Source organism: Nyctereutes procyonoides, unplaced genomic scaffold (genome assembly GCF_905146905.1).
Source record: "Nyctereutes procyonoides isolate TBG_1078 unplaced genomic scaffold, NYPRO_anot_genome, whole genome shotgun sequence".
NCBI classification, from domain to species: Eukaryota; Metazoa; Chordata; class Mammalia; order Carnivora; family Canidae; genus Nyctereutes; species Nyctereutes procyonoides.
Genome location: NW_026575046.1, coordinates 46,362,361 through 46,385,483, shown reverse-complemented (window position 1 = coordinate 46,385,483; position 23,123 = coordinate 46,362,361). Strand labels below are relative to the sequence as shown.

At 46.0% G+C, this 23,123-nt stretch overlaps 1 protein-coding gene across 1 annotated transcript in view; it reads right to left on the bottom strand.

The window, feature by feature from the left end:
- The window catches only part of DOCK2 (dedicator of cytokinesis 2), a 401,682-nt gene that overhangs the window by 2,606 nt on the left and 375,953 nt on the right, over positions 1–23,123 (bottom strand). The window contains exons 42-50 of the mRNA XM_055325894.1: positions 19,377–19,458; positions 18,054–18,138; positions 17,156–17,242; positions 11,380–11,556; positions 9,843–9,926; positions 4,383–4,520; positions 2,720–2,847; positions 1,613–1,784; positions 475–595 (exon numbers count right to left, since the gene is read on the bottom strand). Coding sequence (XP_055181869.1) covers positions 475–595; positions 1,613–1,784; positions 2,720–2,847; positions 4,383–4,520; positions 9,843–9,926; positions 11,380–11,556; positions 17,156–17,242; positions 18,054–18,138; positions 19,377–19,458 — 1,074 coding nt within the window. The remainder of the gene's footprint in view (positions 1–474; positions 596–1,612; positions 1,785–2,719; positions 2,848–4,382; positions 4,521–9,842; positions 9,927–11,379; positions 11,557–17,155; positions 17,243–18,053; positions 18,139–19,376; positions 19,459–23,123) is intronic.

Here is a 23,123-nt window from a genome sequence, read left to right as displayed (position 1 = left end):
TGCTGCTAATGTCCTTCCTGGACGATGACTGAGTGATGGCGGAAATATGTATGAACACCTATGAATTAAACACTCGACAACTATAAGATGTGGTAGCAATTTCTGCATCTTCCAGAAATAGTGTTCCAGGTCAACAAAGGAAACGTAGAGTTTCTGGCCTGTGGGGAGGTCTGGCTGACTGAAAATTTGTCACACCAGGATAGCTCTGGCGTGACAAATGGCTTCCCAGTGAATCCTGAGGACCAGAGTGACAACAGGCCTGCACTCCAGCCCCAGGCAGAGCTTGCAGATTGGCTTCCCCTACAGAAGTGGGTGTGGTAAGAGCTCAGAGGACAGGGGCCCCCGAGCAGAGCCCCTATCCCCCAGGATACCTGGCCCCTTTGCTGTACAGATACAGTCCCCACCCGTCTTCCACCTCCTGGAAGGCTCTGCTGTCTCTGTACCTTCTGGCGCTGGTGAAGGCAGGGTGCATACCTGGGATGGTGGGCATGGATTGACTGGCAAAACTCATCTGAGAGAGGATGGATGCCCTGGGGGGAATGGCAGCATGCTCCGAGAGGTTGGTGTCACTCATGAACTCGTGCTTCCTAGAAAGCTGAATAAATACACCATGTATGCACATGTGCTTATGTGTGCGCATGTACACACACAGACAGACACACATACACCACATAGGCTTAGCGTTAGGCAGCTGTGGGCCGTAAAAAGTCAGTGATAAAGTACACAAAAGCTTTTGTGTACCTTGTACCAAGTTGACTTATTCTGCTTTGTATCTTTCCATGCCAGCCTGCCACGTATGGGTGCATAGGCTGCATACTATATAACTCTAGGGGCTGCGGGGGGGCATTCATTTAGACTATCATGTGAATGATACCCCCTAGAATTATAAAACACAGAAGATTTATTTCCAGTCTTCTCCCCTGGCAAGAGTAGTCTCTGAGGTCTACTGGGAAGTTTGTTGAGGGTCTTGTCTTTTACTGGAAGGCATCTTAGTTGGACCCCTGCCCTTTCATCTGGCACCCCTCCCTGGCCAGTACATGTAATCCCTCTCCCCTTCCTAGGCTCCAAGAATGCCTTCAACAAAATTCTCTTTCAGGGGAAACTAAGATTTGAACCCAATGACACCAAAGTCACTATTAAATAGCTATTAGAAGACAAAAACTCTCAAAGCCGGGGCAGGGAGTCCATCTCTGCAACTGCAGCCGGGCTCCCAGTTTCACTAGAGGAGCCCAGCAGGTCTGAGATGTCAGTGGTTGGAATGGCCCTTGGGCTAGGGACAGGGCTGGAGATGTAGAAGCAGCTGGCTGTTCTCCCTCTCTCGGAGTGTCACAGGCAGCTTCTCCCATCCCGCAAAGCCCCGCACCATGGTGGGAGAGACATGCACAGGCTGGAATCCAACAGCCCAGGTGCAAATCCCAGCTCCGCCCTGTCAGGTGAAGTCCTTGCAGTACTTCAACTCCCTGCTCCGCAGATGCCTCTGCATCACCTCTCTCACTGTAGATGGGAGGATCAAGTGGGACCTGGTCGGGGCGGGGGGGGGGGGCAGACAGTATGCCTGTTCTGCAGCAGAGATGTGCTAATGGGTCAGAGGCATCCTTCCAGGGCCACTCACCCGCTTCAGGTCTGATTCGGCTGCTGCCTTCTCGTCTGCAAACACCACGCTGCTCCTCTTGGCCCTCTTCTTGGACCTCCGCAGCTTCACTTCTGGCAGTGTGCTCCCCACAGAGATCATCTCCACTGGCTCTGCTTTTGGAGTCTTAGGAGTTGCTAATTCCAGGTCAAAGCTGAAGGGCACAGAGGCAGCAGTAGAAACAGCAGTTAGAGCTTCAGTGGAACCACCTTGCAGGGACCCAGGCTGGCTGTGATGTCACTACAGGGGGCAGGGGGTAGATCAGCTAACCTGGCAGGGTTTGGGGCAACTTCACTGCTCGCTTAATTTGCAAACGTTCCAAATACAGAGCAAAATAAAAGTGAAGGAGGTGAGCCATAAGCAGGAAAGACTGGAGGCGAGAAGAGACACCTGGTTAAGATGTGGCTTTTGATTCAGATCCTTTACTGAATGCCTTTGTGCATATCTCTCAGCCTCCCTGAGCCATTATTTCCTTTCAGTTAATGCAGGTGTTTGCAGGACCTTGCAGGGTAGCTGCATGATGACGTCTGAGGACTCCTTAGCACATTCTTGTATGTGGAGAGTCCTCGGCTCACATCCTCATGTCCTTAGAGTGGTGGAGTTGGGCTGGGTGGAGCAGAAGACTCCAGGATGGTGGGAGGAGAAAGGTTTTTCTTGAGGTGAGGGAGGACCTCCCCCTCCCACCCCCGCAGAGGGATGAGTGGGTACAGGGGGGTCAGCTCTGCAGGGAGGAGTTGAGGGTACAGCACCCCTGGTAGAGGTGAGAAGATTCCAGACTGAAGCAGGCTCTGTGAGGAGCTCTGGCTGCAGAGATCGCCAGGCTGGGAGAATGCCAACTGGAGGTGCATCTGCTGGGGCCTTAGGAAAAGCTACCTTGGGCTTGGGCCCCAAAATGAACCCCTCTCAGTGGCATTGAGGGTACAGGGTGGCTCTGAGGGTTTAGTGAGGCACCAAGTAGTGAAAGGCTTTTAAGCAGAAGGGTAGGGAGGTGGTGTAATGGTGGCCTCTGGGGCAAGAGGGGGAGCAACAAGGATTTGTTGGGGGCAGAGGGGAGTAGGAGTGCAGGGGGCTCCTGGGGCAGGGACTGACCTCTCAGAAGTGGTCTTGCTGGGAGTGCTGCAGTCAGAGTTCATGGAGGCCATAGAGATGATGGACATCTGCCTGTAGGAACGCAGCATCGACCGTGGACGGCCCACTCGCCTGTCCTCAAAGTCGGGCTGCAGGCGGGGAGAACAGAGTAGTTAGCAGCCAGGCCCTCCAGTTGGATGGGCCAGGTAATTCATGTGGCTTCCGCCTTCCTGCTGCCTCCTCCACCTAAGCCAGGTGGAGCTGCAAGGCAGAGCAGGGCATCAGGACAAAAATTGCTGGCTGGCTGAAGCTAGGAGGTAGTTGTTTTAGAAAAGAATAGGGCTGGCCTTCATTCCTTGTTCCTGGGAGGTGACCTCTTAACCTTTGCACTTTCCCCAGTGACAGGAGTGTCTTCATTCTTCATGGTGGCTGCCTGATACTCCTGAGAAGAGTCAGGCTGGAGGCCCACCCAGCCAGAGGGACCAACTGTGTGGTTATAGGGTCAGGCTGTGAACCAGGTGATAGCAGCTCAATCTCTAGGGAGGAAAAGGGCCTGGAGACTGATTTCAATTATGTGACCAATGAGTCACCCCCTCATGACTATGTAATAAATCCCAATAACGATTTTCAACACTGGCCAAGGTGAGTCTCCTGGTGGGTAATCATATGTGGATGTGCTGGCAGGGTAGGTAGGGTGATATGTTTCGAGGGCACAGACCTCACCCTATGTATCTCATCATTTGGCTGGTCCTACTAATTTGTATTCTTTATCATAAGACTGTAATCATAAGCATAGTGCTTTCTTGAGTTCTGTGGAATTCTGTGAACATGAAGGGAGTTGAGGGAGTTCCCATATTTGTAATCAGTTGGTCAGAAGTACAGGTGGTCTGGGAACCCTGGTTTCTGAAGTGAGGGCAGTGGAGGACTTTGCCCTTAACCTGTGAGATCTGACCTAATTCTGAGTAGTTAACAACCGAATTCCATTGCAGTGTCATGTCACTCTTGGAAGAGAGCTTGTTTCATGGAAAAACTTGGGCCAGATGACAAAAGGCCCGGGTTTACCTCTACACTTTCTCAGGAACTCAGGCTCCCTCTCTGGGCCTCAGTTTTGTAATCTATAAAATCAGAGGCTTGAGCCACATGGCCTCTATGAGATGGCACAGCCTTGATGTTTTAGGATTCCACTTCCTAGGGAAGAGGATAAAAACGTCCCTGTGAGCACCAGGTCCCTGGCCTCTTTATGTCACAGAGACTATTAGTGGCCAAGAGCATTGGCTTTGGAGGCCAACAGAGCCAGGTGAAAATTCTGGCCTCCCCTCTCTTGCTATGTAGCCTTTGGCAAGTAACTTAACATTTTTGAACCTCCAAAAGAGATGCAAGGAGTTGAAAATCATTCCTACTTCCCAGGTGTGTTGTGAGGACTTAACGACTGGTAGATACCAAGTGCTGAGATCAGCCTGGGCTGATCATACTAGGTGCTTTGGCAGTATCGAAGCACTAAGGGCTCACTTGCACCTGGTGTTTGTCTGGGGGTGACTGTCAGGGATCATGTTTAGAGGAAGGTTCTACTGGATCAGTTCCTCCTCCTCCAGAGCAGGTTCCTTTGCTGGGTCTCTGCCAGCCCCACTCCCCACACCCCCACTCTACCATTCTCACCCCTCTCAGCCGCAGGGACCACCCGTACCATTTCTCTGACACCATACTCCTTCTCCACCTTCATTTTCAGGTTCTTGAAACATTCTTCCATCCGGTCGTGGAAGGGTCGCAGATTCTCTGACACCCTTTTCTCATGGATTTTAATTCCAGCTCCCAGGAAAGGGATCTGGAGAGAAAGGTGGTAAATGAAGAACTTGTTGAGGGCATTGAGGCCTCTGAGACCTTCACACAGGATCTCTAGCTCTGGGAAATAGGGAAGCTGCCGCCCTGGTGTTTGCTCTGGAAGAGGAAAAAGACTTCCAGCCACCCCTGCCCCGCAGGAGGTCAGATTCCTATTAGAGGCTGTATGTTTAGGAAAGAATCCCCATTATGAATCTACTGAAGGGCAGAGTGTGGGGCTAGTGGGGAGGAGGTTCTATGGTTCTCAGGTAAAACCTTGCCCCAAAATCTTTGGGCAATGCAAAAGGGAAAGTATGAATGTCAGATAGAAGGGGGATAGAAGAAAAGAAAGGCTGAAAGGAAAACTTGGAGCGATACAGCCTCGTCTTATGAAATTGGAGGTCCAATTATTCTTTAGGTGGTTGCTGAAGATCGATAAGGATGTGTTAATACCCTAAGGCACTAGCAGAGTTTTTAAAAAGTGATGATAAAGGCTTGGCAAGGTGGAGAAGGATGAAGTGACTGATGGGAGGAAGTTAAACTCACTTATCAACAAAAGAAGTCAATGGAATGCGGTCTAAACAGTAGCTAGAAGGAAGAGTAGCTGATTCACAGTGGCCACTACTAGAAGGAATGCTGAGAAAGATAGTAGTGTGGCCTCAGTGAAACATACCTAGGGGTGCAAAGAGATAGACTATAGATTATTTTGAAGAAAAAAATTAACATTTCCATGATGGTAACATAAGGACACTGCTGCCTTCTTCTCTGGGAGATTATTCCTGAAAGGACAAAGTGAATGAGAAACTGAAATCTTTTTTTTTTTTTTTTTTGAGAAACTGGTATCTTATCTGACCTATTCCATGTCCAGTGGATGGAGGATGGCAACTGACGTCCTGGAGCAGAGGTGGGAGTTAGTGATAAGAAGAGGTCAATCTGCTTCTAGGAACCCATAAGCAGCTTAGGGATTGGAAGTAGCAGTTATCCCAGAAAAGTCAGGGTGACTTGAGAAGCTGAACACAGAGGGATAGGTTGAAATTCTATGACAGGAGCAGTTAGATCTCCAGGTCCTCATCACTTCATCTTGTGGACAAGTGTTATATTTTCCCATTTCCCCAAGAAGAAGGAGCTTATCCTCTAGAACAATTAGAACAAGTGGTTCTGGGCTTGAGGGCACCAAGCACCACGGATGGCAGGGATGAGGAACCAGACTAGAAATAGGGACTTGAAGGGGAAGTTTGTACACTGATAGGAAGCCCTTTACTTCCCAAGTCCCGAAGTCCAGCAGCAAAGCTGCCAGGATTATCTTTCCTATGTTTGAAAGATCTGTTGTCAAAGAAAGTGAATGAGCCATTATTTAGTCATGTGTGGATCACTCGGTTACCATAGAGTGATGCCATTTAGTTGGCAAAGCCATCACCCACGTACACAGAGCTTCACTCAACTCTTCCATGCCTTAGTTTTAATTATGATGATCACCAGACATTTGAAGGGGCTCTCCAGTAGGAAAGAGAGAACAGAACCAACAGAAAAGAAAGCAAAAAGGAAGGAAGAGAGGATCAATGAACTAATTTGGAAAAAAAAAAAAAAACAGGGAGAATAGAGAGGACCTAAGAAAGCATTATTTTTAAAAGTTCAATTAATATAAAGAAACAGAAAAGATCCTCCATCGATGAAATAAGACAAAGATTTTATTTAAAAATGAAGAAGAAGAACAGAAATCCCGCATAGAAAAACTACTAAGATGTAGTTAAAGAATGGAGGTACCTTTATAGCTTGAGTTTTACACATTAACAAAGACAGGAAATCACTTATCTAGGCATCTATCTCAAAATTTTAGTAAAAGTACAGCGAATTAAACGCAACAATAGTAAAAGGACATAGTAAAAGCGAGAGTAGGTATGGATGACAAAGGAAACAAACTTACAGCAGAGAGAATTGAGGAAGCCAAAGCTCGTTCTTGGGAAAACGCTTTTTTGATATCCAGCAAGGCTAAAGATGCCTGACCTTGAAATTCTAGTACTAGTTACTTACTGAGGGAAGTGAGTTTGTTTGCCAAAGGACATGAACAAGAATGTTCATCGCAGTTTTATTCATGCCATACAAACCCCAAGAGCAACCCGAATGTCCGCGACAAGAGAATGGATCAATAAATTGGCATGTCACTAGTATGTTGTATATTCATGCCCTGGATGAGGGAAGCAAAAAACATAAACCTCTGATATATGCAACAGCCTGGTTGAGCCTCAAAGGCATTATGTTGAGTAAAAGAAGCCAGACACACGGTAGTGCATACTGTGTAGTAGTACATATGGATAATAGCATTTATATGAAATTCAAGAACAGGCAAAACTAACCTATGCTGATTGAAGTTTGGCAGTATTTACCAGAGCTAGATATTCTCACATACTACAACCGACTCCATGCCTAGGTACACACCCATCAGAAATTATGCATATATGTGCCCCAAAGACACATATAAAGATGTTCAGAACAGCATTCCTTGTAATAACCCAAACTACAATCAACCTAAATCTCCATCAGTTGAGAAATAAACGAATATGTTTTGGTATAGTTCCACAGTCCTGCTGTCCAGACCATTATATACATCAATGAAAATGGATGATAGCTCTGTACAAGATGAATGAATTTTACAGACATAACATTGAGCAAATAAGTTAGATCCACAGAATGCAGACTGTGTGGCTTCATTTGTATTATAGGCCAAAAATAAGCAAAAGTGAATGCCAGTGTTTAGGAGTGAGTGCCTGAGTTGTAAAAACTATTTTTAAAACAGCAAGGAAATGATTACTGTAAAAACAGGAGAGTGGTCAGCCTTGAGGAGGACAAGCAATGACTCTAGGCTAGGCTTCTAGACATAAGCTGGCACCTGGGTGCTGGCAGGATACTACTTCTTCATCTAAATGGTGGTCATATAGGTGTACATTTTGTGATAAATCAATGTGCTGTATATTTTTGCTATGTGTATTTTTCTGTGGTAATCTCACAAAATGTTTAAAAGATGAAAATACCATAGACATCTTTCCATGCCCATAAATATAGAGAAAATCTTTACAAAGAAAAAATTAGAAACAATTGATCTTGAGATCTGTAAAATGTTGAACATGGAAAACACTTGGAAAGCTTTGGTTTTTGTTGTGTTGCTAGACTAGGTGCTAGGATATTCCCCTTTGAAATCTAAAGTTCTCAGGCTTTGAGAAAAATCCAAGTGTATCTGGCTTTGTGAAACTAAGATCCAATTTAGAATTAAACTCCAAGAGGTCAGGGAGCAGGACTAATTTTGTCCAGCACTATTTCAGTTGCTGGAAACACAGTAGGATCTCAATAAAGGTACAAGAATGGATAGACGGGACAAGGAAGAGCTAATTCGCTGTCTGTAATATTACTTCATCATGACAGGGCAACCTTTTAAGCGTTAAGTGCTCATAGTTAGGGTGCCTGGACCCTGAGTTGGAGGGACATGGCCCCCTGAGGTAGGTACAGGGTAGGAAGTGGCCTTCTGTAACATGGTGGCTTGTTGAGGGCAGGGGGAATGTGTTGGGGAGAAGGTGATCACTAGGGGGCACTGTCTAAAGAGGCCAAGCTAATGGCCCTTAGAAGCTGTAAGGTCTAACGATTCACTTTCAAAGTCTCCCTTCTTTGTAGTGTCCCTCCATTACCTCCAAGACTTTGATAGAGTTCTTTTAGAAGGCACAGCCTGGCACTAGCTGTGCTGTGAGAATGAGGTTTGTGCTTTGGGTGTGGTGGACACAACATGGAAGATCCATTACCAGGTGATAAGACCTGCCCAGTGGAGAGGCCTAGGGTAGTGACATGGATTGAGAATGACACCCAACAACCAAACAAATTTGTGTGACATGCTAGCCCTCCCTGGGGCATCCCAGAAATATCTGAGAAGGGGACCCAATCAAAGCCAGGCCTTCCTGATTGCCAGGATGGGGATAATGAGGGGGGATACCATTATTTGAGTAGTAAAGGACATAACGACCTTAGGAAGCTGGGGATCTTGGGGAGGTTTGGGTTTCACAGGTGGCACAAGGTAAGACGGGAGAGAAAATTCCAGACACACAAAATGCACTCAGGAAACCGTGTCTGTGCAGCACTTACTGTTTCATTTTTAAAGCCTTGCTTTGCATAAATTGGCAGAGGCAGAGAAGGACCTGAATTAGGAATCCTTATTTTAAGAAAAGAGGCTGTACCCAATGCTTCTCATTCCCTGATTTCCCTAGAGTAACAAAAAACTCCCTACCACAATAGCTTGCTTTTCTTTGCATGGTGACTGGCAAGAAGAGAGGGAGGGAGGACAGGCAGCTGCAAACTGCTGCCCCCTGCTCTGTGCCTCCCCAACTCCTGCCCTCTGGAGCCCACCTGCTGTTCTGGGTGCTGAGTGGTCCCTGCAGGGCAGGTTGATGTTCGAGGTTGGGGAGCCTTGTCCTTTGAAAGCCTCTTGTGTGTGGGGGTCTTGTGGGCTGTTTCTTCTCTAGGGAGTAGGGGAGAGAGGGAGAGAGAAATAAAGGGAGAGAGAAGGAGGGAGAGAGAACAGAGGAGAGGGAGCCAGAGAAAGGCAGAGAGAAGGAGGGAGGGAAGTGAAGAGAGGAGTAAGATGTGAGGGAAAGAGGGAGGCAAAAGACAGGAGGGAGAGAACCAAGAAAAGTCTAAGAGAAAAGAAGAAAGGGACAGATGCACAGGAGACAAGATGATCAGAGAAGAGCATGGAGGGAGGGGATGGGGTGCAAGGAGAGAAGGGATAGAGGGGAGACAAGTGGGGTGGTAGGAAGGACAGCGCCTTCCAAGTTTTCTGGCTTGGCTCTGGAGGCACAGAATGCAGGCCCTTTGACCAAAACCCCAACAAACGAAGGCCTCAATTATTTCCAAACCTGATAATCCATCTGAGCATTATCTGCAACAAACTGGGTCAGCTTTAGGAGGTGGGGGTGGGGTCCAAAATCTTCTATTATCTGATTGGCACATGTCAGGTCATGGGCCTGGCTCTCATTTCAGTCCTACTGAGAAAAGCCGCCACCTCAGAATCCAACATGCATGCAATAGAGCAGTCTTAGCAACATGCAGCACAGCATTGCTGCCCAGCACCTGTATGGCACCCCAAGGGTGCAGTACCCCAAATCCCAGTTCCAGGATGAATGTGCTCATGGGAGATGGATTCGGAGAAGGGCAGAAAGTCAAGGGACAGGAGAAGAGGTTACACTAGGTTATTGGCAGGCAGCCAGAGACTAGCTAGCAGAAGGCAAGGGAGCCAGAAGAGGACAGGAAGGAGGCAGGGTGACCCCGTTCCAGTCCAGCTATGATTTACCTGCCACGCAATCAGGTCCTTGAGGCGGCTCAGTCTTTCCTGGTCCTCAGGGTGATCCCTTGTGTACTCCTCTGTGAAAAAGGCCTGGAGAGGACAGGCAGGCAGTTTGGGTTTCCTGTTCATTTGGTGTGGACCCCACAACCAATCTCTCTGTTACTGGGAGAGTACTCCATATGAGGACAGCAGGCATGAGGTCACAGGTATTTGGATGGGGCAGGACCTGTCGGGACTGACATTGTTTCCACTTCCTGGAGAGTTGGATCAGAACCCACCGGGCAAGGGCCACAAATCCCAGGGGGGAAGTTCTCAAAGTCTCCCCAGAGCAGATGCCTCAGCATCACTTGGGAACTTGTCAGACATGTATATTCTTGGGTCCCACCCAGACCTACTGAATCAGAACCTATGGGTGGAGTGGAGGTAGGGATGGAGGAAGAAGCCCTCCATGGGATTCTGATGCTCATTCAAGTTTGAGAGCATTGCCCCAGAGAAAAGAACTCAGGAAAGTATTTCACCTGTGGTGCTCTGGCTCCCTTCACCACCTCCCTTACTGGGTGTGTTCCTCGCTCTTTCTAGGACTTATGTCCTCAGGGTATATACACATAAACATGTATTATCACCTCTCAAGGCTGAACAAAGGGTTACTGATGATGACTAATGGATATCCAAGGGTAGCTAGAAGTATTGCTCAGGTGACTGGAATTACTGTCTCTGAATCATACTACTGCACTGTATTCTTTTACATCAGTGGAGGACATAGGAAAGATAAATACACGGATTCATTCATTCCCTGATTTCCCTGTGTGTGTGTGTCATTCATTATGTGTGTGTGTTAGAATGAGGAGTCTATTTTCCCCTCTGTGCCACTAATGTATGGACTAGGTAAAAGCTAAATAAAGACTTTTTATTCCACTTCAACGCTGGGAAAGCTATGTTCCTCTACTGAGAAATTGGTATTTTCCCCCAGTAGAAAAGGTGATTCATATAACTATTGGCATTTCTCTTTTTGCCATAGACACCAGGAGGCTCAAAAATAAAATCTATGGCTAAATAGTGTGGGCATCTCTGGAGAGACCTTATGATCCAGATACTTAGATGATAGCTCCCATTTTGGAGCTGGTCTCCTACCCTTTCAATATTTTCACAGATTCTGGGTTTCATTTCTACCCATTTGTAGAGGTCTTTTCAGTCATCTGTGAAACAGATGGGTTCACACAAGTGGCATGCACTTTGACTTGTGGCTCCTATACTTTCGTGATCTGGCTCAGATCTGGAGCCTTTTCCTGATGGAGATATGTGGATGTGCCCAGTGGGACAGGGGATCCTTGCTCCCCTGCTCCTTCCTGCCACAACAGAATGTGGCATTGAGTTGGAGAGGAGATGAAAGGGCTGTAGAAACCCTGGAAGGTGTTTGAGGTGTCTCCAACCAATCTGGGAGACAAACAGCCATAGTAAGATAGTGACAAGCAGCTACATCTGCTCACCGACACTCCTGCCAGTGCTCTGTTGCCACCAGGGGCTGGAAAGTGGAAGCCCTCACCTTCTCATACTTGGCGAACCCTCCCATGACAGCGGGGTCCACTATCCCGTTCAGGAGCATGGAAAGCGGATTAATGGGGAGGCTTTCGTCACTCTGGTACTGGTTGATCATCATTAGGATCTTCTCATTGGCCGTGGACATGGTTTCAATGGCATTCTCCAGGGGGCTAATTGTGGTCTGTTGAAAACGAGATTACCAAGAAGAAAGGGCTTTAGAAGGTTGCTTTAAAAACAGATATAATTATTGGTATTGATTTCATTTGGGGTTGGAATTCAAATGAAGCAATGCTCCCCCAGGGGCTGTAACAGGCTCTTGTTGTAATTAGTGAGCTCTAGGAGCTGTCTTCTGTCTGGGGAGAGACAGGCTCACTTTCTGCTTAGTGAGAAAGGCATTTCCCTGGGGAGGAAGAGGCAGGAAGTCTCAGGCATTTGCTGGGGTTTCAGAGGCCTGGCATGCTCCAGGGAGGGGTTTCTCTTCTTATTACCTGGGCCAAACACATTCTAATTCCCCTCCAGTTGTGCACCTACTATGTGTAAGCTATTAGCTGTGTGGGCAGCTGGCAGTCTGATCACCCAGGCTGGCCTATAGGAGGTCCTAAGGTTGGTTGTTGTATAAAGGATCACTGCTCCGAGGTGCGTTCAATTTAGTTGAGAAGATCAAACTAAACCCCTTTTCAGCACCTCTTAGAAAGCAATATAAACAGAGTACCATCAAATGGGAACTGGTAAAACGGTGTGATTGTGTGATTTTCAAAAGATGCAATCTGGAATACACAACTAAAGAAGGAGGTCTGCATGCTTTTTCTGTGAAAGGGCCAGACGGTAAATATCTTAGGCTCTGTGGCATAGAGGCAGCCCTGCTTTGCAGAGAAAGCAGCTATAGGCAATATGTAAATGAATGAGCCTGGTTGTTACCGTAGAACTATTTACAAAAATAGGTGCAGGTCAGGTCTGGCCCTCAAGCTGTAGTTTGTGGATTTTTGAACTGAACAAATAAAACCTGAGTATAAATCTCAGCTCTGCCATTTTTTATAGCTGTGTGACCTTGGGCAAGTTTTCTAACCCTTCTGAGCTTTGGCTGACTCTGGTAAAACGAGGATAGGAAAACCTGCTTCAGAGAGTAGCTGGTAGGGACGCCTGGGTGGCTCAGTGGTTGAACATCTGCCTTTAGCTCAGTGTGATCCCAGAGTCAGGGGTTCAAGTCCCACATTAGGCTTCCTGTATGGAGCCTGCTTCTCCCTCTGCCTGTGTCTCTGCCTCTCTCTCTTGGTGTCTCTCATGAATAAATGAATAAAATCTTAAAAAAATAAAATTTAAAAAAGAATAGCTGGTAGCCACTGTTATTAATTCTTGTTTCCTGTTAGGACAGAGGGCAGTAGTCCTTTCAAGAAGGGAAGTCTTATGGGCTGGGCAGGGTAGAGGCTGGATGGAAGGGTTGAGTAACTGGAAAAGACTTCCTGGAAGAAGGGACTCGACATTTTATCATCTGTGAAATGATGGTGATATAGTGCCTGCTTCATTGGGTATATAGCAAAGATTGCCTAAGATAATACAACACTTGACTCATAGCAGCGTTCTTTGAAAATTGGCATCTGCGAGTTGTTATACCTACTACGTATGAGAAAGACAGAACCAGCCTCTACAGCCATGCTCTTGGTCATCTTCTCAAACCATTTCCTTGTATCTGTGAAATCCTCCTCATCCCCTTGTTTCTGGGAAGTTCTGAAGATGGCTGCTCTCTGCAGTGAGAAGGCCCCGGGAGTAGACTCCTCTTTCTGCGCACTCCCACATTTGCCACATTCACACAAACACATTCAAACATGCACATATACAATGAGGGAAATGAAGTCTAAGGGAAGGCTGCTTCGGCTGGTGAGGGCTGCAGTCCATATGCCACAAGCTGCAACCCATCATCTCATTTCCGGCAAGCACACAGACCAGCCCCGCAGGGCCTTTACAAAGCCGAGAACTGGACTGAGTTCTAAAGGAGATCTATCACGACCACATGGATTGAGACCAGCACCACACCTGGATTTCAACAATAGCCTGGCATGTCTGAAACACACAAGCTTTAATGTTAGTTATTTAAAATGGAAAGTCCTATTGATTGGCTTTTTCCCTCATTTCTGGAGCTATTTTTGAATCTCTGCCTTTAACCTCATTATAGCCATCAGGAATAGAGAATGAAAATGAAAAGTCTTTTGGTTTCTCACCTATGACTGACTATATATCTCTCAGTAGAGTTATGGGGGTTATGTATTTGGTGGGAGGCCTGGATGTCAGGGGCTGATAACAGGAATAAAAGCAATGATTGGGATAATGGGGCCGGCTCCATTGATTGATTGCCTCCCAAGTGTCAGCCCCGCTGGGCTTATTATAACACACTCATGCACTCTCCTTTTGTCCTTCTCCCCACACACAACAGGTCAGGAAGCCTGCCCCAGGGCAGATGGCAGCAGCGCTGGAAAGAAATGGGGGAGAGGGTGGTCCTGATTCTCCCACCACAGACAGCCTGTACTCTGCTACCAAACTTGCCTTATATTGGTACTTAGGACTTAGTCAAGTCCTTGGGTCTCTGGCCCTTTTACTAAGCTGAGTCTTGGTTTCCTTATCAGCAGTATAGGGTGTGTAATGCTTGCCCAACTTGCTGTGAGGGGAAACAAAATTATAGGGAAGAAAATACTTGGAAACAGTCTTAAAGGGAAGAAACATCAGCCAAAAGATGAGGTGATGGTATTCCTTGCAATCAAGAGGCATTTCATATTCTTCAAAGGCATTTCCCTCATATCACCCTCCTAAATCCTCTTAGGAGTCCCATGAGCTGCACAAGACAGGCGTTGTTGTTAGAATTTACTCCTACCATTGATCGCTTGAACAGTTCAAGTCCACTGTGGCCTTCTGTGTGTCTTTATAAGCAAATAATGGGACTGGACAAGAACCAGGCTCAGGTTTGCACACTGGAGACCTGTAGGCCAAATTGGACCTGGAAAGGCCTATTATTTAGCCCAAACACAAGTTCTCATGTTTTAAAGATTTGATTCAATTGGAGGGTGCTTGCTACAGCTTCCTCCACTCCCTGGTGTCTTAATGCGACTATTTCATATATTTACAGTATCTTGTTGGCTTCTGAAGGTTTTTTAATTTGTAGCTTTTGGACTAAATGACCTCTTTGGTGGTGCCTTTCAGCTATGAAACTCCATAGTTTTTCAATCTCTATTTTACAGGTGATGAAAACCAAGGCCTGGAGATATACAGTGTCTCTCCAACATTATATAGCTAGTTAATATGGGTCTCTGAACCCCTTGTGAAGACTGCGTGTTCCCAGGGCCAAGAACAAGGAAAGAGCCCTCAATATGCAGAACTGACACTTGAATTCCATCAGAAAACACCGTTCTGTACAAACAGTACTGTAGTCATGACAATTCGTGAAAGAAACAACTGGGAAGGAGATACAAATTCATATAGGGCAAAAATTTTTTGAAAAGGAACTCACTTGGCAGGCTTGAAACTTTTATGTCTGAGCCATCCTGAAGTTCTCATCCTGAGTTCTCATCCTGAAGTAATTCAGCTGAGAGAAGCTCTTAGAGATAAATTCACTCTGATCAACTTTTTGGATGTTTTTTAAACCCCTTTGCTCAAAAGGTATCCGGATAAATGAAGCAAAACAAAAATGTTGACTCTTCCCTAACTTCACAGTCCTGAGTTCATAAAAACAACCAACTCAGATATGAAGGGTTCCTGCATATCAACCGAGTGACTGATTGATGGATTTACTTAACATATAATCTTGAGCACCAATTATGTGTCTGAGCCTAATTTTTGTACTCAGAGATCTGGTAGGGAGCAAAATGGACCAAAATATCACTTCCTGGAGCTTATATTTTAGGGGAGATTATATTGCTATTATGTTTAAAATTCCAGATATTACAAATAAACCCATTGGCAAGTTATATAGTGCTTTGAGGAGAAATACCATAGATGGGTTGAGGGGAGTGGAGAGGGCAAGGAGTATGATGGGAACTCCCTCATCTGTCCGCAGCCTAGCAGGGACAGCTGGAGAAGAGTACCACCAGAAGATAAGACACATAGCCAGAGCCAAGTTGGGGGGAGGCTACATACTAGCACAAAATTTCTGATTCTTCACCTCAAAAAATGGGATTAGTAATAGTATATATACATCGCAAGGTTTTGTGAGGATTAAATAGGATAATGCTGTAAAGCCCTTGATCCTGTGCCTGGGACACTTGTCAAAGCTTATCACATACCAATGTGTCCCATAAGCAAAGGGTATGAATAGTTTCTTTTTTTCCAGGGTGCTGCTTATTGCCAGGATGGGCTAGGGACACATTCAGGAACAAGAGAGTGAATCTGGTCCAGATGCCTGATATAGGAGGTGAAAATCAAACCCCTCTTCTTTCACTAAACTTAAATAATGCACGAACTCACACTGTACATCTATTCCCTCATCTGTAAAATGGGAGAATAATAATACCTACTTTGCAGCACTGTGGAGGGAGTTAAATGAGATCGTGCTTGTGAACAGTTTTGCACATGCTTGGTAAATGTTTGCTGATGTCACCATCATTGTGATATTTTCCCTAAGGTTTAGGCCAAGCCCGTGAGAAGACTGGAGGGCCATCAAGCTGCTGGGAGACATTAAGGGCTAGAGTGGGATTGTCTCAAGCTGATAAGATAGTAGCTTGAAAACATCAGTCAGACATGTCCCTTCTCTGCTCAGGGTTCCAGGTCACTCAGTGGAAAAGCTAACATCCTTATGGTGGCCTACAAGGTCCTACAGGATCTGGCATCAGGCTCCTACTACTCAGCCTCATTTGCTTTGAATTAGACACAAGCATTTTCTGTCCCTAGGGCCTGTGCACTTCCCGCTCCCTCTGTTCTAGAATGCCCTTCTCGGTGTGGACCACTCCCTCATTTCCACCAGGGCTTTGCTCAAAAAGCCATTTTGGCAGGGAGGCTTTCTCTGACCACCCTATTCAGGATCGCACCTCTCTGCCACCACCTCTTACATTTTTCCCCATACTGGTCATCACCATGACATATTATATTCACTTTGACTTTTCAGTATGTCTTCCCCATTAGAATGTATGCTCCACTGAAAAATCTCTAGGTGCTTGACATGTGTAGGGTACTCACTAAATATTTATTAAATGAGTGATGCCCTGAATATGTCCCCACTTTTCAAGCTGCCTCATGAAAACCCTGGCCTTTCCTTTGCATCCTGGGAGCTGCAAGCCCCTTAGCTGTTTAGGAACATGGAGACCCTCAAGTGTATTGAGAAGCAAAAGACATACTAGCTCCCCAAGGGGAGTTCAGACAATTGCAGTCTAGCCAGAGCTTTGCCTCTGTGTGCTTTTTTTCTCTCTGAGCCTCAGTTTATCCAACTATAAGATGGGTTAACAGTGGGGTTCTGCAGAGGAGCCCCAAGGAGTTGCTGAGATAGGAAGAGATGAGGGTATGATTGAGGGCATGGTACTGCAGGCCCTCTGCTTCTCTGCTGTACCTAACCACCAAAGCTCTCATTCATCAGCTTATAATAGGATTCTGTGTAGGTTTCATTTGCCGGAGGGGGGCGGGGGGGGGGAAACTTGTCTGATGCTTAAACGAGAAATCTGAAAGCAGATAATCAGGATGGTGCCTCAGGTCCCTTCCTGCATTGGAATGCTAGGATTTCCACCGTGGCTTTGAATAAAAGCTCATCACCTTACAGTTAAAGGAACTCCTAAGACTGGCTATGCCCAGAAGGCCTGGAAACTCACCTGGGACATGTGAACCACTTCAAACCAGCGCAGGATCCCTGGAAGCTTGTACGCAGTTATGAAGGAGGTTCTCTCGATCCACATCGACTGTTCCATGGGCAGAAGGTGGCAAGGGCAGGAAAGCAACACACTTATGAAACCTGGCTATCAGAGAAGTTTGGCAAGAACCCAACTAGGCCTTCAAAACTCTCATCTACCCAGAGTACAAATAAATGTTTCAAGACCTAGAAACACACTTCCACCTTACCCTTAAGAATTCTTTCTGGATGTGAAGCTAAAGTTTTCCCTGGATTTAGCCCAGTAGGGTTTAATCTGGGTCTCTGAATAGTCAGGATTTTCTAGCAATATTGAATGCATCTACCTGCATTTTCTGGGGGGAGGGTTTACAGTGGAACATTCTGAAAGGGCCCATGACTCCCAAAACATGAAGAATCACAGTCTAAGGCAAAGGGCTGAGAGAAACTTTGAGCCACTTCCTCATGCCAGCCTTGGGAACATAGGACAAATCCTAGCTGGGAAGTGCACAGGGGATATTGGAACTGAAATCACTGTGGCTTCTTATTACTATTTCCTGGAAGGTTTGACCTCATCAACACCCCTGCTTAGACTGAGGGTTCCTACCTTCTAGAAATGTCCAAATGCCCTGCGGCTGAAAGGTACATCTTACACAAGGCCTGGACTGTATCTGGAACATGGCAGGGCTCAAGAAATGAAAACAAACCCAGCGGAAAAGACTGGAGAATGGGCATCATTATATTAACAGATGTTACTTTTACTTCTTTCTGCTTTGGATCAAATGCCCTCCCACCCTGACACTGGCAGGTACCTGCTCTGGCTGGGAAAGGTGGCCCGCGGCTTTTCAATGATCAAGGCTGCTAAGAGTGGAGGGGATACTCACAGCAAACTCATTCTCAGGGTCAACAGTCCCTTTGCGCACAGGCCGGGAGTAGTGGAACTTTTGTACGTAGTTGGATTTATAAAAGCTGCAAGATAGGAAGAGGCGGAGGTTCTGGTAGTATGCCATGCTGTGGACGCAGAACCTGAGCTGAACTTGTGCTGTCCAGGGAGGCTCATTCTGGTAAACTTCAGACCTGGTAGTACCCTTGTGGTAGCATTTAAAATCAGATGCTCCTCGAAAAGTGATTTAGAAGCTAGGCTAGCTGGACTAGTCTCATGTCCTATGAGAACACAGTACCCCTTCATGTACCTGAGGAGTTGGAACTCTAGTATTAATACACACTTGGGTCATCATTTTCTGTGACGTCACTCAATGAAGGATCTAGATATGCCTCCAGTCCCAGCCTCATGTTCCAGGAGTATCTTCTAAGGATTTCCTAAGGAATCCCAACCACCCCTCACATCACTCTTCCTGAATCTCTGGGGACATTCTAACACTGAAGCCAGCAGGGCACGGTGCTAGCTGGATAGTTAAGGGTGAGGGGAGGCTCAGATCTGAGTTGAGCTAGGCCTGCTCAGCTTCCCGCACTAGTGTGAGACTGCCGGGATGGACTGTCTCTCCCTGAGGGGACAGGTCTCTCTTCTCGCAAAAACCTCTTGCTCCCTACTGTCCTATCAGAAGAGAGACCTTTTACTAAGGCACTCCAGGTGCTATAGTGGGTACCTTGGTCTGAGGAGGGTAAACTGGGCAGCTTGGAGGGGTGTCCCAAGACCCCCTGCCTCACGGCTTCATTACTGACCTTGCAATCTGGTACTGAACAGATGGGAGACCTGCCTTCATGCTGCTTCCTCTAATGCCCCTTTATGATAGACAGAGCACATCTACTGTCAATGCACTGTCACATTTCAACAAATGCTGAAAAGATGTCCCTTTGGAAAAAATGTGCTCAGGATGACCGCTGTCCCTCTGTCCCCACCCTGTCTGTTGCCTGCCCAGCCCACATTCTGCTACGGATTCCTTGGAACCACTGTGTCACCTGAGTGACAGGCTCTCCCCCTCCAGTTCAGTGAATGTCATTGCTGCTTCCTGAGGATTTGATGTGCCTCATCCCTCTCATCTCTGGCTTCAGCCTTTTCAGGAGCAGAGCCTAGATGGCTAATGGGGGTCAGGTGATTCTTTTCCCAAGAGGAAAAGGGATAGAAGGCTGGCTAACCCAGAGAAAGAACTAGAAGGGCACCAGGGACTGTCTTGCCACCAGCTCAGCTCAGTATCCCCATGGGATTTTCTTCCCCATCCCTCCTTCCAGGGAACTGTGTGTCTCACTTTATTATCTGGTCAGGCACTGGCTTATTCTTGAACCTTGGGTGTTCATCCAAGACCGGCTGGACAGTGAAACACTGGATGTCTGGGATTCTTGCAGTTAAGGGTCACAATGTGTTGTCGGCTGCAGAGACAGTTCCAAATATAGCAGGTCCCAGGTGAGACCTCCTAGGACAGCCCTTCTGGGGCCAAATTTTATTGAATGTCTGACTTCAGGTTCCTGGCTGCCAAGTAGGTTCTAATAACAAGTTAGTAGTCATCATGGTCCTTAACAGAACTGCCTGTCACTTGCAACTTATCCCAGGGCTCAGCCCTTGCTAATAGTTGGTTTGTGGTCCTTAATCATCATCATCCTCATTTCTATATTAACAGTAATGCAATTTAATGAGTTTATAGTTCTCAATCAATTGCAGGGCTCAAATCCTCATGGTCTCCTTTCATCCCGCCAATTCCACTGAGTAGTGTTATTAATGTAGGTGGTCCTCCTTTCATAGGTGAGGACTTCAAGGTCAAAGAAGCCAGACAAATTTATGAAAAGTCACACAGCTTGTGAGAACAGAACAGAGGTATGTATTTGGGTCTTTTAACCTCCTGATCAGGGTTCTTTGACCCCAGACTGCTAATCAGTGTGGTCCTTAGACCAGCAGCACCATATCACCTGAAAGCTTATTAGAGATGGTGAGTCTCAAGCCCTACCTCAGACCTACTGAATCAGAGTCTGTAGTTTTATAAGATCTTCAGGTGACACACATGCATCCTTAAATTTGAAAAGCATTGCTTTAGAGCATGCAGATAGATATCATTTTGCATTCCAGTTCTGAAAGCTTGAAAATAACTGCCTGTGGCAGGATTGTAAGGCTGTGTCCAGGCTCAGTGGGAAAAAGTTCTATGATTGATTAGTGATGCCTGCCACAGGCACACACAATGGGAGCTTTATCTGCCTATTTTAGACCTTTATGCATTTTAAACTTATAACATGGCAATGCAAATAAACAAAACTAGTCATCACTGGTCCTATTCCCTGGCTCCTGCTTCCCTTCCTCTGCCTACCATGTCTCCTTTGCTCATTTCTCTTCTTTAAGTATCCAAGTACTCTCATCCCTTTATTCTACCCAATGACCACCATAACTCCAAAAACTCTCTCCTGAACCTGAAATTTCTGTCAACTAAGGAATCACAAACTCTTCTTATTGGCTTTCAAAGCTACTTTAATATGACCCCAACCCATGTCCCACCATTATCTCCGGCTATCCAAAAGATTCTTCTATGCCCTTTGCTTGAAATATTTTCTTATATTACCTCCTCTCTCCATGAGTCCTTGAGGCAAATGTCAAATACCACAGGCTCCATGAGCATTCAATTTATCCTCAGTCCTCGGATGTTGTTTCCTCCCTCTGACGATCCATGGCATTTTGCCTGAACTTAGGACTCTTATCTCTCTAACTCCATGTCTTGTCCCCCTTTCCTCCACCACATTGTGATCTTTCTGATGGCAGAGGTTATGATTCTTTCATACAGAAGAAATGGCCAAAATATAATTCCAAGTTAAATTCAGTTGTCCCCCTCTACTAAACTCACTCCATACTAATATGCTAGAGATTTAATTATTTTATCTCTGAAGAATATTTCCACATTAAATGAGAGTCCCTCGGGGGGGGGGGCGAGAGGAGAGATTGAGAGAGAATATAATGCCAGGTCTCATGGGAAGAACTTCTGTAATATTCAGGAAAACTATTTTCTTTCTCAAGCAATACAGCCAACAGCCTTCTCTGGGAGGGAAATCACTTTGGTTTCCACACTAATCCATTTATGTGTTATATCCATGGCTGTTCTCCCACTACAACAACAGAGTTGAGTAGTTATGACATTGAGACCACACAGTCCACAAGAACTAAAATATTTCCTATCAGGTCCTTTACAGAAAAGTTTGCCAGCTCTTGTTTTAGAGAATGTTCTAGGCCATATCTACTGATCTTAGCAATTGGCCTTGGTCCAAGAGGAGAATCCAAACCTGTCCTGGGGAAGCCAGTGACACCAGAGCCCTCAAATCATGTCCAGGAGGATGCATGGCTAGTGCCTCACCACATGTTGAATATGTGCATGGAATTGTGACCCTGAGGTCTAGGCAGGGGGAAGGTGGGAGATAGAAGACAGTCAACTAAAAGACCTTTGTTTCAGATGTCTTCCCTCACATGATACTTAAATAAGAAGACATGAAATGTGTCAGCCTTTTAAGCTACTTGTTAGCTCCACTAGAGAAGGTGAGAGAACAGAACATTACAAGCTCAGATTTTGGCAATAAGCAGGCCTGAGTTCAAATCCTACTCCATCAGTGCCTAGGACCTTGTGTAAGCTGCTTATGTTTTTTGAGCCTTAGTTTTCTTATTTGCAAAATACAGAGTAATAATCCCCAGCTCATAGGATTACTATAAGAATAAAATGAAACAATGCATGGTGCATGGTAAATAGTTAATAAAGAACATTATCTTCATTAATCTTGATGAAAGTAATGGCATTATAGAAAGAATACAGACTTTGTGAGAGATCTTGGAGTTCGAATCTCACCTCTATCACTAACTAGGTTTGTAATCTTAGGAAAACTACTTTACCACTTCGCACTACACAGTCCTTCTCTATGAAATAGGACAAAAATAATGCTCATCTTATAGAGTTTTATGAGAGTTAAAGAAATAATATTTACAAAGCACTCAGTCTCATGCATGGCATGAAGGGGACATTTAGGAAATGTCAGCCCTTTTCCCTTTTCCACTTGATTCCTGGCACTGAATCAGGCCCACATATCATAGGATTTCTTCATAGCACATGCTCCCCCTCTGCCCTAAGCTACAGAGCCAGAGAACTATTCTACACCAGGAGTCCACTTAAGAAGGGCCTTAGTGCTAATCTCCTGTCTTGTCTGTAATCAAAGTCACATCTGTAACCAGTCAGCCCCAGGACTAGTTGCATTTCCTCTCGCAAATACCATGGTAGAGCAGGCATGAAGGGCAGGTGAGCATTGTGAAAAGGTTACAGATGAATATTTATCACCCAAGGGAAAAATATTTGGATTAAGGTTCAGCAGACTTAGCAGACCAGCCATGCAACCTGTCAACCCTGTTTTAAAGACTGTAACTTAATCTGTGCTACAGGGTGCAGTGCAGGGAGCCAAGGTGGATGAGTGCATCTCTACTCAGCTGTCTGCCTAGTCCTTGGATTTATATGCTCTCTGACACCAGGAGTCCTGCTTTGGGCCCAGTGTCCACTCCTGACCCTTAGGAACGCCATCACCTACCCAATCTCACTGGCATCATCTCGTATCTCTTGTGTCCTCCTCTGTGGACTCCAGTGAACTGACTCCCTCCCTTCATCCTGCCCTCCTTCTTGTCTCTATTTGTCTATCTCTCTCTTCTTTCTCTCTTCTTTCTGTTTTCTATTAATCAACAGGTAGTTTCTCAGAGTCAGCTTTGTGCAGGGGCAAGGCCGCAGGTGGGGAAGTTACTGCAGCGAACAAGGCAGTGCAGCCTCTGCACTCCCAGAGTTTACAGTCTAGCTTACGTGAATCTTTAAAAAGCACAAAAGATAACAGATTGAGATAAATTCTCTAAAGAAAATAGACAGGGTTTGAGATATGAGGCTTATGAAGATTTCAGAAAAGGCTACTTTAAATAAGTGACAGAGAGAGGCTCTTCAAGGAAGTAACATCAAGTTAGGATTTGATGGATGAGAAAGGAGCTAGGGGAAGGGCATGAC